This window comes from Phyllobates terribilis, unplaced genomic scaffold (genome assembly GCF_046119375.1).
Source record: "Phyllobates terribilis strain yellow unplaced genomic scaffold, ASM4611937v1 Scaffold_2__4_contigs__length_985480577, whole genome shotgun sequence".
In the NCBI taxonomy this organism is placed as follows: domain Eukaryota; kingdom Metazoa; phylum Chordata; class Amphibia; order Anura; family Dendrobatidae; genus Phyllobates; species Phyllobates terribilis.
In genome coordinates, this window is record NW_027362762.1 from 186,953,951 (window position 1) to 186,970,429 (window position 16,479).

At 45.4% G+C, this 16,479-nt stretch overlaps 1 protein-coding gene across 4 annotated transcripts in view; it reads left to right on the forward strand.

Moving 5' to 3' along the window:
* The first annotated feature begins 9,260 nt into the window (after positions 1-9,260).
* The window catches only part of LOC141201390 (retinol dehydrogenase 7-like), a 95,088-nt gene continuing 87,869 nt past the window's right edge, over positions 9,261-16,479 (forward strand). Inside the window, exons 1-4 of one of the 4 annotated variants that reach the window (XM_073663385.1) lie at positions 9,285-9,399; positions 9,678-9,695; positions 12,879-13,045; positions 15,924-16,258. In XM_073663385.1, coding sequence (XP_073519486.1) covers positions 12,963-13,045; positions 15,924-16,258 — 418 coding nt within the window. In that variant the 5' untranslated portion in view covers positions 9,285-9,399; positions 9,678-9,695; positions 12,879-12,962. Of the gene's footprint in view, positions 9,400-9,677; positions 9,696-12,878; positions 13,046-15,923; positions 16,259-16,479 lie in introns of all 4 variants that reach the window. The other 3 variants (XM_073663386.1, XM_073663398.1, XM_073663391.1) reach the window with 3 other exon arrangements.

The window sequence follows — 16,479 nt, forward strand, 5'->3', positions numbered from 1 at the left end:
AGGTCAGTATAGATGGACTAATAGACCAAGTCCCACACACTGCTAGAAGCCCAAATATTTTTTCAGAGCTAGATGCAGGAAAAAATTATATTGAATTTGCAACCTGATGGAGGTCAGTATAGATGGACTAATAGACCAAGTCGCACACACTGCTAGAAGCCCAAATATTTTTTCAGAGCTAGATGCAGAAAAAAATTATTTTTAATTTGCAACCTGATGGAGGTCAGTATAGATGGACTAGTAGACCAAGTCCCACACACTGCAAGAAGCCCAAATATTTTTTCAGAGCTAGATGCAGAAAAAAATTATATTGAATTTGCAACCTGATGGAGGTCAGTATAGATGGACTAATAGAACAAGTCCCACACACTGCTAGAAGCCCAAATATTTTTTCAGAGCTAGATGCAGAAAAAAGTTGTTTTTAATTTGCAACCTGATGGAGATCAGTATAGATGGACTAATAGACAAAGTCTCACACACTGCTAGAAGCCCAAATATTTTTTCAGAGCTAGATGCAGAAAAAAATTATATTCAATTTGCAACCTGATGGAGGTCAGTATAGATGGACTAATAGAACAAGTCCCACACACTGCTAGAAGCCCAAATATTTTTTCAGAGCTAGATGCAGAAAAAAATTATTTTTAATTTGCAACCTGATGGAGGTCAGTATAGATGGACTAATAGACCAAGTCCCACACACTGCTAGAAGCCCAAATATTTTTTCAGAGCTAGATGCAGAAAAAAATTATATTCAATTTGCAACCTGATGGAGGTCAGTATAGATGGACTAATAGAACAAGTTCCACACACTGCTAGAAGCCCAAATATTTTTTTCAGAGCTAGATGCAGAAAAAAATTATATTGAATTTGCAACCTGATGGAGGTCAGTATAGATGGACTAAGAGAACAAGTCCCACACACTGCTAGAAGCCCAAATATTTTTTCAGAGCTAGATGCAGAAAAAAATTATATTCATTTTGCAACCTGATGGAGGTCAGTATAGATGGACTAATAGAACAAGTCCCACACACTGCTAGAAGCCCAAATATTTTTTCAGAGCTAGATGCAGAAAAAAATTATATTGAATTTGCAACCTGATGGAGGTCAGTATAGATGGACTAATAGAATATGTCCCACACACTGCTAGAAGCCCAAATATTTTTTTTAGAGCTAGATGTAGAAAAAAAATATATTCAATTTGCAACCTGATGGAGGTCAGTATAGATGGATTAATAGAACAAGTCCCACACACTGCTAGAAGCCCAAATATTGGACTAATAGAATGATGCTATGCCCAAAAGGTTTTACTTCACTAGGTGCTGTAAAAAAATTGGTATTCTATACACAGGTGGTGTAGCTTGCAATACAGATAGGCTACTCCACTGACTAACACACTCTGCAATAGGCCAAAAAGGATTAGCTTTGCTAGATTTAGCCAAATGCTGTGAAAAAAACTTGCACAGCACTGGCACAGACCTGCCTGGCAAAAACTGATAAGAACTGATGTAACTTAGTCCTGAAAAGGACTGCAATTACAATTAGTCTTTACTCCCAACCTATCTATTTAAGAGCACAGACCTGCCTGATAAAAGTCGTAGGAAATGCTGTAACCTAGTCCTTAAAAGGACTGCAATCACAACTCTTCCCTACTCCCAAGCTATCTGTAGATTTGTGCGAAAATTGGCTTTAACAAGGTATAGCGCACACAGCAACAGCGGTGCCATCTAACACGCAGCTGCAGCAGTGAGAAAATGGTGGCGACAGGGAAAATGGCTGGGTCTTATAGGGCAAGACATGTGACATACACTGCCAATGACATATGCCCTTGCTTGTGTGAAAAAAAGGAGTTCGCTCCGTGTGTGCTCTGCTGATAGGCTGACAGATTGCACCTCCCCACTGTAAATGCGGGAAAGAGAAAAAAAAATGGAGATCTTCATTATTCCTGCAGAGATCCATCCCCTGCCCCTCCCCCCGCCCCGCTGAACACTCAAACTGCGTATTAACATTAATTTTCAGCATTACTGAGAAAAAATCCAGTTATGATTTTGGTGCACGAACAGTTATCGAACATAACCTCGAACAGCCGAATTTTTTTCAAATTGTTCGTGTTCGCCGAACGGCTCGAACACCGCCCAAAACAGCTCGAATTTGAGATTGGCGAACAGTTCGAGTCGAACAACGCTCATCTCTACTCCTTAGGACGGCGCGAGCGGCCCCTATAAGAGAGGGGGAGCGTGCCCTAAGCACGGTGGCCGGGAAGCAACGCGTGCTGCCAGCAGAGCGGGAGGAAGACGCCGGGCACGGAGCGGAGAGGTGAGGGGAACGGTGTCCCTGCCTAGCAGGAGGCAGGGATGCCGACGCTACAGTACCCCCCCCCCCCTTTAGGCCCCCCCTTTTTTAGGCCAGAGAGAAATTTATCAAGGATAAGAGGGGCATGGATGTTTTCCCGGGGCTCCCACGTTCTCTCCTCAGGACCAAACCCCTTCCAATCTACTAGAAAAAAGGTCTTTCCTCTTACCCTTTTGGTGGCCAGAATGTTCTCTACCTCAAACTCGTTTTCAGCGGAAACCGGAGCAGGAGGCGTATCTGTAGACTTGGAAAAAGAGTTAAGTACCACGGGTTTGAGTAGAGATACATGGAAGGAGTTAGGAATCCGCAAGTTGGCCGGGAGTTTCAATTTATAGGCCACCGGGTTGATTTGTTTGATAACTTCCAGTGGGCCGATGAACCGAGGCCCTAACTTGTAGGAAGGAATCTTGAGCCGGACATATTTGGACGAGAGCCAGACTTTGTCTCCTGGGCGGAATTGTGGTGGATCCAGACGTCTTTTGTCAGCCTGTTTTTTCATCCGCTCGGATGACCGAAGAAGTGCGGATCTGGTACTTTCCCAAATGGAGGAAAATTCGTTAACGAGAGATTCCGCAGCCGGATTGTCCACCGAGGTGGAGACGGGAAATGGGATCCGAGGATGCTGACCGAAGACTACAAAAAACGGGGATTTGGAGGAAGATTCGCTCTCGTGATTATTGTAGGAAAATTTGGCCCACGGTAAAAGATCCACCCAGTCAGAATGGTGAACATTAACAAAGTGCCGGAGGAAACTGGTTAAAATTTGGTTGATCCGCTCTACTTGGCCATTGGACTGTGGGTGATAGGCAGAAGAAAAGTCCAAGGTGACCCCCAGCAATTTACACATGGCTCGCCAAAAGCGAGAGGTGAATTGAACCCCTCGGTCGGATACAATGAGGAGAGGTAGACCATGAAGACGGAAAACATGATGGATAAAGTCTTTAGCTAACTCAGATGCAGACGGGAGACCCGGCAGGGGAATGAAGTGAGCCATCTTGGAAAAGAGGTCAGCGACCACCCAAATGACCGTACAACCAGCAAAGACAGGGAGATCCGTTATAAAGTCCATAGCTATGTGCTGCCACGGGGCAGCAGGTACAGGAAGAGGAAGGAGGCGACCAGCTGGCAGGTGTCTCGGAACCTTGTTGCGGGCGCAGGACACACAGGCTGAAACAAAGTCTATTACGTCCTTGTGCAGGGTAGGCCACCAGTAATGCCGGGTAATAAGCTGGAGGGTCTTTTTCTGACCAGCGTGGCCAGCTAGCTTAGACGAGTGACCCCAGTGTAGGACCGTCTCACGGTCAGGTACTGTTACGAACGTCTTACCGGGAGGAAGACAATTTAGATTCACGGGGGCCACCTGCATTACTCTGGCGGGGTCAATGATGTGCTTAGGCTCCTCCTCTAGATCAGAGACCAGAAAGGATCAGGACAAGGCATCAGCTTTGATGTCTTTGTCTGCCGGGCGAAAATGAAGAATGAAATCAAAGCAGGCGAAAAACAAGGACCACCGGGCTTGGCGCGGGTTAAGTCTCTGGGCGCTCTGGAGGTAAGCCAAATTCTTGTGGTCCGTGTAAATTATTACCGGGTGAAGAGCCCCCTCGAGCAGGTAACGCCACTCCTCCAGTGCCAGCTTAATAGCCAATAATTCTCGGTCTCCTATAGAATAATTGCGCTCAGAAGAGGAGAAAAGTTTTGAGAAGAAGCCGCAGGTTACCATTCTTCCGGAAGACGACTTTTGGGTAAGTACCGCACCGGCTCCGGAGAAGGAAGCGTCAACTTCTAGGAAGAATTGTTTGTTGCCGTCCGGACGATGCAGCACCGGAGCGGAGGAGAAAGCTTGTTTTAAGGAAAGGAAGGCTTCCTCTGCTTCGGGCGGCCATTCTCTGGGATGAGCGCCCTTACGGGTGAGCGCAGAGATAGGGGCAGTCCGGGTAGAGAAGTGCGGTATGAAGAGGCGGTAGTAGTTGGCGAAGCCCAGGAACCGCTGAATAGCCTTCAACCCCTCTGGTTGGGGCCACTTCTGGATGGCAGACAGTTTCTCAGGATCCATTCGTAGGCCGGTCTGAGAGATTATGTAGCCCAGAAACGGAAGTGAGGTCTGCTCAAAGAGGCACTTCTCATATTTAGCGTAGAGGTGGTTCTGCCTGAGCCTGAGCAGGACCTGACGAACGTCCCTCCGGTGAGTGGGAAGATCCGGAGAGAAGACCAGGATGTCGTCCAGGTACACCACCACGCAGGAGTAGAGAAGGTCACGGAAGATGTCATTGACCAACTCTTGAAAGACAGCGGGAGCGTTACAGAGACCGAAGGGCATTACAAGGTATTCATAGTGGCCGTCCCGGGTGTTGAATGCCGTCTTCCACTCATCCCCCTGACGGATACGGACCAGGTTATACGCCCCACGGAGGTCCAGCTTGGTGAAGATTCTAGCCCCCCTCAAACGGTCAAATAATTCAGGAATGAGCGGAAGGGGGTATTTATTTTTCACTGTGATCTGGTTAAGGCCTCTATAGTCTATACAGGGACGGAGTGAGCCGTCCTTCTTTTTGACGAAGAAGAAGCCTGCTCCCGCCGGGGAGGTAGATTTCCGGATAAATCCCCGGGCCAGATTCTCCTCAATATATTCAGACATGGATCGGGTCTCAGCAGCGGACAAAGGGTAGATACGCCCACGGGGAGGAGTAGCGCCGGGTATCAGGTCGATTGGGCAGTCATATGGTCTATGAGGGGGTAATGTCTCTGCTTCTTTTTTATTAAAGACGTCCGCATAAGACCAATAGGGAACCGGTAGGCCGGGTAGATTGGCTGGGGTAGGAGAAGGACGGGCAGGATGAACGGGAACTAAACAAGTCTTATGGCAGTCCTGTCCCCAGCGAAGGACCTCTCCAGTCTGCCAATCAAGCACGGGTGCATGTTTCTGATGCCAAGGTAGGCCTAGCAAGAGGGCGTGAGAGAGTCCAGGTAGAACATGGAAGAAGATGCTCTCAGAGTGCAACATTCCCACCTGCAGAGTTATGGATTCGGTGATGAGTTGGATGGGATGTGGTAAGAGACCCCCATCCACGGCGGCGACAGATAAGAGTACAGCCAGAGGTTTGGTGGGAATGCGGTATTTTTCTACCAGGGACTGAGAAATGAGATTTGCAGCAGCTCCAGAGTCAAGTTGAGCCAGTTCAAAATAACGGTTCTCCCCGCAGATGATAGAGACCGACAGCATCAGAGATGGAGAGGGTTTACTTTTGTCTAGGGCGACCTCTCTGAGCGATCCTAGACACAGGCGTTTCCCGACCTCTCCGGGCAGGAACGGATCTGGTGCTCCTTACTGTCACAGTAGAAGCAGCTCCCCTCGGCACGGCGTAATTCTTGACGGGTTTTGACCATCTTGGTCTGGTCGACCTGCATAGGCTCGGGTGAGTGCGCCTGGGGAGTAACGGAGGAAGTGACGGGTGTCTGGAAGGTAGGGGCAAGGCGTGGAAACCTCCTCTCACGGGTGACCTCTTTGGTGCGCTCCTGGAACCGGATGTCAATCCGGGTGGCAAGTGTAATTAAGTCGTCGAGAGTGGTAGGAATGTCCCGACCGGCGAGTTCATCATTAATACGGCCGGACAGACCCTCCCAGAAGACGGACACCAGGGCGTCGTTATCCCAGGCAAGCTCCGAAGCAAGGGTACGGAACCGTATGGCATATTGGCCCACAGTGAGACTTCCTTGGTGGAGGCATAGCAGAGATGAGGCGGATGAGGTCTTCCGTCCTGGTTCGTCGAAGACTTTCCGGAAAGCCGTGAGAAAGGCTGGCAGGTTGGACACCAGGGGGTCTCCTCTCTCCCATAGAGGATTTAGCCAAGCCAGCGCCTCCCCCGTGAGATGGGACATGATGAAGGCTACTTTGGCTCGGTCGGTGGAAAACTGGGGTGCCAACAGTTCGAAGTGCAGAGTGCACTGGTTAATGAAGCCCCGTGCCTGGCCGGGATCTCTGCCAAAACGAGGCGGGGCGGAGAGGCGGTGACCGGGAAGAGATGCCATGGTATTGATGGGCAGCAGCGGCACCGGGGTAGTAAGTGTGTGAGTGGAGGCCGCTCCCGATGAGGCAGACAATGTGTCCAGGCGGGAGTTAACACTACGCAGGTGACTCAGGATGGAGTCCTGTTGGGACTTCTGACTGGAAAGTTCATGACATAGGTCAGAGAGCGAAGGAGCTTGGGTGCCACCGGGTTCCATGGCCCAAGCAAACTGTAACGGGTCTGGGAGGTGGAACCTCTGAGCAACTATACAAAGGGGCAGTCCTTGTAAGGAAGCGGGTGGCTCCCAGGGAAGGCGGGCAGGTAGTCACAGCAAGTGACGGGGACAGTCTCTAGATAAGCGGGTGGTCACGGCAAGTGACGGCAGAGCCTCCAGGTAGGCTAGCAGGCAGGTAGCAGGTGAGCGCTCCCAGGTCAGCGAGTAAGAGTCTCTGGACAGGCAGGTGGTCACAGCAAGTGACGGCTAAGCCTTCAGGTAGGCTAGCAGGCAGGTAGCAGGTGAGCGCTCCCAGGTGAGCGAGTAAGAGTCTCTGGACAGGCAGGTGGTCACAGCAAGTGACGGCTGAGCCTCCAGGTAGGCTAGCAGGTAGTTAGCAGTTGAGCGCTCCCAGGTGAGCGAGTAAGAGTCTCTGGACAGGCAGGTGGTCACAGCAAGTGACGGCTGAGCCTCCAGGTAGGCTAGCAGGCAGGTAGCTGGTGAGCGCTCCCAGGTGAGCGAGTAAGAGTCTCTGGACAGGCAGGTGGTCACAGCAAGTGACGGCTAAGCCTCCAGGTAGGCTAGCAGGCAGGTAGCAGGTGAACACTCCCAGGTGAGCGGGTGAGAGTCTCTGGGCAGACAGGCAGGTATCAGGCAGGTATCTGGCAGGTACTTCCTGGTCCGCAGGCGGACTGATCCATAGACAGACTGGCAGGTGCTGGTAGGCAGACTGTCGGACCACAGGATTGCAAGCAGGTAGGCAGATATCAGGCAGGTATCAGGCAGGAATCTGGCAGGTGACTGGCAGGTAACTGGTAACGGGACCTGAGGGCTGAAGAAGAGTTGATAGGCTTTGCAACAACATTGCTCGGGCACCTCCATTTTGGAGGAGGTGCCTTATATATGGTGAGATCCTCCGGCCATTGGCCGGGGACTCCTTAGGACGGCGCGCTCGGCCCCTTTAAGAGAGGGGGAGCGCGCGCGCGCGCGCCCTAAGCACAGTGGCCGGGAAGCAGCGCGTGCTGCCAGCAGAGCGGGAGGAAGACGCCGGGCACGGAGCAGAGAGGTGAGGGGAACGGCGTCCCTGCCTAGCAGGAGGCAGGGACGCCGACGCTAAAGCGACACACTTAAACTGCTTTTTTTTTAGATACCAAAGGCCCAAAACTGGATAGTACAGCGATTTGACCCGTGGAACTGCAAAACCACACTGGGATGTCGGGCCTACACAAGACTATTTTCAACAGATATATTTTTGTGTCACAACAGTCAGGAGACACTACTGTTTTTCTTTACGGAAAATATACCAAAACCTGAATAATAGAGATTTTTTACCGTGGGATGGCAAAACCACAGTTATTGTTTACTGGGGTATACCAGACTTTTTTAAATATATAGATTTGCAGCTGAACAGTGAGCGACACACTCAAACTGTTTTTTTTTTTAGATACAAATGGCCCAAAATGGATAATACAGAGGTTTGAACCGTGGAAGTGCAAAACAACACTTCTGTTTCTCTAGCCTACACCAGACTATTTTCAACAGTTATATTTGTGTCTGAAAAATCAGAGACACGCTTTTTTTTGGGGGGGTGGGACACATCAAAAGGTTAATAAGACGGGTATTTGTACAGTGTGAAGGAGGAAAAAAAAAGGAGGATTTAGATGAAAAAAAAAGGATTTTTCCTGGCCCCCGACACCTGGTGCTAAGTCCAGCAATTTCAGCAACAGGAGCACACATGACTGTAATGCAGCGTTTGCTGGTATAACCACTGTGTCTCCTATACAGCCTGCCTGCCTGGTATCTGGGATGGATATTAGTCCTGAAAAGGACTGTTTATTTGTTCTGGCAGCCTTTACAGACCCTACACTAACTATTTCGCAGTTTATATCTCTCCCTAAATCAGCAGCGCTGTCCCTACACTGTCTAATCCGGAGCGACTGTGTCCAAGATGGCGGCGCCCGGTTTTAAATACTCGAGGTGACGCTGTGCGGCCAGCCAATCACTGTAATGCCCACAACCAACATAGCTGCAGCATTACAGTGACTGGCTGGCAATCCCTGCATATTCATTGGCTCTGTAAAGAGCGCCAAACATGCAGGGCGGAGACCCGAGCTCCCGCCTGAGTAACCCGGAAATGCTCGGTGCTCGCCGAACATCCCGAGTAGCGTGATGCTCGGGCGAGTACCGAGCAGTGTCGAGCATGTTCGCTCAACACTAATCTTGAGCAGTGAGATGCTCGGGCAAACACCGAGCAGCAGCGAGCATGCTCGCTCATCACTAATTACTACACATGAAACTTACCATGACAAAAATACCATGATAAAATTTGTGCTATGATGAATTCACTTACAAGTTTCTGGCAGCAAACCTCCCTTAGTCGTAGTGTACTTCATATTGAGATTGAATTAGTATTTAAACCACAACAGTCAATCACATGTGAGCATACATGATTAGGTGGCATTGTTAACAGATGAAACGTAGTACACACCATGTGGTTAGGAAACTTGCCGCATTCTCAATACATGCACAATTGTGTGAATTTGTTTATATATTATGTGAACCTGTACAGCGAACATATAACAATTACATTATATAACATGAGTGATCCCAGTGATTTCATTTTGCAATGTTTATCATTAGACAACAACGCCTAGGGATGTTATATCAGAGGCGTAGCAAGTAACCATGGGTTATATGGGAAATCTTGAAACAAGACAGGAGGATTTGCTCATCTCATGGTTACCTCGAGGCAATGAGCACAGGCTCTTATAGAGGCTGCGATTAGTGTTTGAATCTAGAGGTTGCAGGTGAAGAAGAAAGTTTGTATGTAAGGTAAGGGGTTGCAGTGATTTCTTTAATATTCCTATTTAATTGGAATTATAGAACTGAAAAACAAACGTACATGGAAATATTTTATGAAATTTACGGGAAGGCTTTGCGATGCAGTTTCTGTCTCACATTACAATGAGTAAAGTCTCATTCAAATATCCTCATTAAAGTTTATTGGCATTTTCACATGTCCAATTATTTTTTTTTGGGGGGGGTGGACCAATTGTCTGCAAAAAAAAACAATCTGAGACATGTCATTTATAATCCGATTTTCATTTCAGATTTGCCCAAGTGAATGGGTGAGTGAAAAGAACTGATGTGTCATTCAAGTGATGTTCATTTTTTTACAGATTAATGTGTTAAAGCTTAAAAATATATATTTTTTTACATATGAGAAAAAACGGATGCCACACTGATGCACAAATGGATAAAAATTTAAAAACTGCATCCAACATGTTGATCTGAAATTTTTTTCTCATGCACAAAACAAAAATGGCCATCTGAATGTGGCCTAAGAGTTATGTTCTCTGCAAAGTCTATTTAAACCAGAACAATTTAAATAGCTGAACACAACTAAAATAACAAGCGGTTTCTCCAAATGCATCACAAAATTCCATTTTTAATGACTCCTGCATTCTCAGAATTCTCAGAAGGAACGAGACATCTGACAAGTTTAATATCAGACTGCCAAACATTTTGTTCTCCAGCTGATAAGCCATTGCCAGATGACTAGCGAATGTGTCAAAGAAAACCTATTACTCTTACAAGCCTTGTGTTGCTGCGTGTGGGGACTTAGGGAAGAATGCTATTGCCTGAATGATAGTTTGTCTGACATCTATCTTTTGTGTATGGAGGGGTTTAGTTCTCTGTTTTTTCCCTGTTTTTTCCCTGTCGGGTCCCTAAATACAGAAAATAATAGGCTGAGACTGTTTACCATTTATAAAAAGTAATAAACAGATTGCAACCCGCATAATAAATCATGTGGGGAGGGGGTCTCCACAAAAGATTGGACCCCGTTGCCACATAGCCTACTCACAACAATACATAGAGATTGGGAGGACAAATGAGTAGAATGGCATAGAAAAAACTTTATTGTATAAATATTAAAAGACAGTACATCACTTAAGTAACATTGACATATAGATACTTTGCACTGTTAGTTCAGGAAGTTTATCTGACCTGTGTTTAGCTTCCCTCCTGATCTGAATCCTGTTCAGTTGCCTTCTGTCAGATACAGATAACACACTACCTTTCTCTCAGCTTCAGCCACACTAGCTCTGCTACAACACTCCCTGTCTCCTGTGACTGTGTTAATCCCTCTAGTTGCTGGATGCTTCTGAAGCACAACAACACTACTTCTGCATGTCACATATAGATTTCACAACAAGCAATGACAGACCAGTAAAGGGGCTTTGTCAACATGGAATGGCTGGTCAAACCAAGTACAGGTGCTCGGTGCATCATGGCGTGGCCAATCATTTAAATGCACCTTCCCACCTACTTGTTTTTTATCTATCTCCATCCCCCGCCTCTTCTTTGACTGATAGCTCTGGCTTTATAGCGCCAGAGAAGGACGGAACCTTACCATAGCACTTAAATGTTTGGCCACGCCAAAGGTGCACCAAGGAGCTATACCTGATTTGAACAGTTATTCTGTGCTGACAAACTCCCTTTAATGTAGCATAAGTAGTAGGAAGATTGCCAGCAACAAGGACGTGAGGCGACTGGGGAGCTGTGCGCTGCTCAAGACACAACTTGAAATAATAGTTAGATCTTGTGGTTGTGCCCTGTGTATGGAGCAGGCTCAGCAGCCGAACCCACACCATACCAGACATATGCTAGCTGTATTTTACAGCTGTCATCTGCCTGTAACTACAGCTTCAATGACTGTACTTTAACCACTCAAATGCCTCCCTCAATATTTCCCAGGGATTTTTAAATGGTTCACATGGCTTCAAGTGGCTCCCCACATTGCAATCACAGGGAATCGATAAGTTGTCAAGGCAGCTGGGGGCCTGCTCATAGGCGGATTATAATGAGGGCAATCTGGGCTACCGCCCGGGGCCCCAGAGCTCCGGGGGGCCCATGGCCAGATTCCCCTCATTATAATATGTGCGGCGCCGCGGCACATACTGGCAGTCAGAGGCTACGTGCAGCCTCCCGCTGTGTATAGATGACTACGTGCGGCCTCCCGCTGTGTATAGATGGCTACGTGGGGCCTCCCACTGTGTATAGATGGCTACGTGCGGCCTCCCGCTGTGTATAGATGGCTACGTGCGGCCTCCCGCTGTGTATAGATGGCTACGTGCGGCCTCCCGCTGTGTATAGATGGCTACGTGCGGCCTCCCGCTGTGTATAGATGGCTACGTGCGGCCTCCCGCTGTGTATAGATGGCTACGTTTGGCCTCCCGCTGTGTATAGATGGCTACGTGCGGCCTCCCGCTGTGTATAGATGGCTACGTGCGGCATCCCGCTGTGTATAGATGGCAACGTGCGGCCTCCCGCTGTGTATAGATGGCTGCGTGCAGCCTCCTGCTGTGTATAGGAGGATTGTGGCAGCTCATATTGTGTGTAGGGTCTCATATTGTATATAGGGGATGTCAGCATACTTAATTGTGCTCAATATTAAGTCACACAATTAATGTAAAAAAAAATATTAGAATTAATATATTAATATTGTGCCAAATTAATTTCACATGAACTATCACATGATCTATCACAGGGGATCATGTGACATGTCACGTGATACATCAGGAGTGTGGGGGGAGCGCGCCTTCTAAACTGCCCGGGGCCCTTACTACTCTTAATCCCCCTGGGCCTGCTGAATACCCCATCATCGCTATTTTGGTCTTCCTGTGAAGCCAACACTGGCGGTGGACTTCATAGCTAGATTTTTTTTCACTATGAACTGCAATACTGTGATATTGCAGAATATAAGTGATCAACTCCTTTTCCCTGATTGAAAATAAAAAATAAAACATGTTTGCTATCGCTGCATCCATAAAAGTCTAATGTATTAAAATATAAAATTAATCAACTCAACCAGTAAATGTAATGAGAAAAAAATCAAAACACTAGAATTGCGGGGGTTTTTTTTGGTAGCTGCAATACCGCAAAAAAAATGCAATATGAAGCGAACAAGTCATTGAATCTTCCCCAAAATGGTGTCCGTAAAATCTTCAGCTTGTCATGTAAAAAATAAGCCCGCAACCATTGATGGAAAAATGAAAACGTTACAGGTCTCAGAAAATGGCAACACAAGCAAAATCATTTTTTACAAAGACCTGAATTTTTTTCATGACTTAAATAAATTAAAAAAAACAATAGAATTTTAATATCACTGTGATTACAATTAATCTGTAGAATCATGATTCCAGGTCATTTTTACAGCACAATGGACACTGTAAAAACTAAACCTAAAAAAATATTATGGAAATGTGTTTTTTGCACAATTTCAAAGCATTTGAAACTTTTTTTTACAGCTTTCCACTACAATGGATGGAAAAATAAATGGTGCCATTCAAAACTACAACTAGCCTCCCAAAAAAACAACTCCTCATTTGGCTATGTTGATGGAAAACAAAAAAAAAATTGTGGATCTTGGAAGAAGGGAAGGAAAAACTAAACCGCAAAAAAGGAAAATCACCCGGTTGGCACCATTTTATTTAGGGTTTTCCATTAGAAGAAATTAATTTATAATATTCGACCAATAAGCAATCAGGCCTAGTGAATTTGCCATTATGGGATGTGTAAATGGTTTTATGAGTCTACCCATGTGTTTATTTAGTCCAGGTTTGTCTGGTCTGCCCTATAAAACTGTGTGCCCATGATGAGTTTTGGATCTTACATTTCCAACATAGAGGATGGGATTCAAAGAACTCTCATGCCCACTGTGCTTATTTCTTACGCAGAGTAAACTGACCAACGGTGCGGTCCACAAAATGTAAATTTCTCTTGCAGGTACGCTGAGTTTCATGTGCAGATTTTTTCTATACACTTGTATTAAATGTGGAAAGTCTGCAGGCAAAAAACGTACATGCATTTATAGTGCATTTACAAGGCAGAAATACATAAAAATGCATGTAATTTGCACATAATTATATAAAATTTTGTCAAAGCCAAATACCAGGAAGTGTGAAAAACAAAGCAGCTTTATTTAAAACATGACATACCAACAAAACGTGATAAAAATACATGTAAAAAAAACCAAGAAACCTAATTTACTTAATAGGTGCAGATATTCTGTAGCGTCAAGAACTCCCCAAAAGCTCATTGTGGAAAAGTACCCTTAAGGTTTTCAAAAAAAGAAAAATAGGCTAATTTTTGCTTGGGTCACATCATAAGGTTCATATGGATTTTTAAGGAATCTTAAAACTATCGTTCTCTGCAGCACATCATTCTGTGTAAACAAGACAAGTGCTGCTGAGAAAATGATGTTCCATTCTCACAAAAGGATTGAGTTAACAATATTTTGGTTCACTTGGAAGTGTGGTCAGTCTGTCTAAATATGCCGCTTAAGTAGCATAAAGCTGATCGACAGCCACTTAATGGTCGGCGCGTCTAGATGGGCCCTTACACGGATCAAGGCAAATTCTGACACTGGGTGACACTGTCTGTTAGGCGCCTTTCAGAAGTCAGTGTTTTGAGTATGTCTGGTGTCCGTTTCCACACGTACTGGAGACACTGACACAAGTAGACCCATTCAAATGAATAGGTCTGTGCACATGTCAGTGTGTTTTCATGGACCGTGTGTCCGCGGGCAAAACACGCTGGCATGTCCGTTTTTTTTCTTGCAGCATGGGCCGCAAAACTCACTGCACACGTGTTCAGTGATGACACATGGATGACATCCATGTGTCATCAGTGTGACACGTACCTGGGAAAAAGCGGTACAGTGAGCTGCAGGCATAATAATAAAACTAAGAAATCCTTATACTCACCTGTCCAAAAATGTCCCCCGCTGTAATCCATCTGACCGCTCACGCCGAGGAGCCGGGTAGAAGGACTCGCTACAAGAACAGGCCCCTGCTCTGTGCTGAGCTCAGTGAGTGACAGGACACTGCTCGCTACAGCGAGTTATTCTCCCCGGCTGCTTGGCGTAAGTGGTCAAATGGATTACAGCGGGGGGACATCTTCGTACAGGTGAGTATAAGGATTTTTTAATTTTATTCTTAGTTTTACACCAGGACACAGTGGGAGCAAAATACTACTCTCAACATTGTCCCTTGCTCTCGCTGATCGCAGCATCGGCAGCGGACTATGATGAGGGCAGCGTTCAGCACCCGGTGCTTGGGAGCAGAGCTAACTGTACCACTGATTCCCAAGGGCCGGTACGTGTGATCCTGATGCGGCACACGTATGCCACACATATGCCACACAGGTGCACACGGACACGGATATCTCCGATACTGTTTTTTCCAATACCGGAAATATCCGGATGTCTGAAAGTCACCCTAGGGTAGTCAGCCAGATATATATATATATATATATATATATATATATATATATATATATGTATACTGTATATGCTCCTTCTCACTGGTTTCTGGATTAACTTCTCTCCTCATTTTGTTGGCATAATGAAGAAGAGAATATAAAACAGGAAAAAATGGATACAAAACATACAGTATGTAATAAGGTTTAAAAATAGATATAATATGGAAATGTATTCGGATGAAAACTGCACTCACTATAGATGACAACAAATATGTTTATTTAGGATGGTCATCTTAATAACTCCTAGTAGACAAAAAAGGTGATATTTTGGCTGTCAATTTGTAATTTCATAGATTGCCTAAAACTAACCACAGAATACCTAGAAAATATTTAAATAGTAATTTATTTAATACACCCAGACCCTCCCTGTTTGGTGCTCCTCCTATGCAGGTTCGGCTCACTCCTGCCCTCTTTACATTGTGTCTGGAGTCTTTATAGCATCACAATATAAACTTTTACAAAGAAAATAAATCAACTGAGGTTTTTTCGTGCAGAGATGTACATTTACGAGCAGTTGCAAACCCAAATATCTGTCTCGTCTTGTCATATGACAGACACGCGGGTGCACTGCTTGTTACAGTACAGGTGTCAGTTGTGTAATGTGCCATGCACTTGTGTGACCATCACAAGACAGCACACAAAATATTCATTATATAAGGGAAAATCGTTAAACACAACTTGAATATTTGCTCTCTGGGTTCATTTGGCTGGTTTCTTCATATTCTAATATTTTGCACATGGAGGATTATTATGACTTTTGATTAGTTCCATATATTATATTAGCACAGATACACTCTATGTATCTTTGTGAAACAGATCTGGAATAGCTGTCATGACTCATTTTAAAACACAGGCATGAAGCAAGTGTGAATAGATCCTTATATAAATTATACACAAAAAAGTTGTACCCCTTTCTCTGTGAATTTGTATATATAATTTTCTTTATCAGGTGTTGGCCATATGCGACTACTGAATATATGAATATGTAAAAGATATAGATATTAACTCTTTATTCCCGTGTTCTATTTTAGTGACACTACTATTGCATCCATTATGTGGCTCCCTCTGCTGGTGCTGTTGGGTTTGATCTTCCTATATAGACGATACAGATATAGTATGATCCTGGAGAATCTCACAGACAAATATGTTTTCATCACCGGATGTGATTCTGGATTTGGGAAATTACTTACACAGAATCTGGACAAACGTGGAATGAGGGTTTTGGCTGCTTGTCTGACAGTAAAAGGAGCTGAAGACCTAAAGAAGGAGACGTCAAGTAGGGTGCAGACAGTAATTTTAGATGTAACCAGCACCCAAAGTGTTCGTGCCGCTCTTCAGTGGGCATCTGAAATTGTTGGCAACAAAGGTGGGGTTTGATTTAAAATATGTCTAGTATATTAATAGAATTACTTAAAACGGCTGTCTCATGAAAGACTTTGATGGACACCCAAAGAAAGCCAAGCACCGCGCTGCCAAATTCATTTATACATTCATTGAGACAGTTAGAGCCATCAAACCCCCTGTAATTTTGACCATGTTGGCACATCACAGAAATAAACAGGGTGTTTGTGTGTATATATATATATA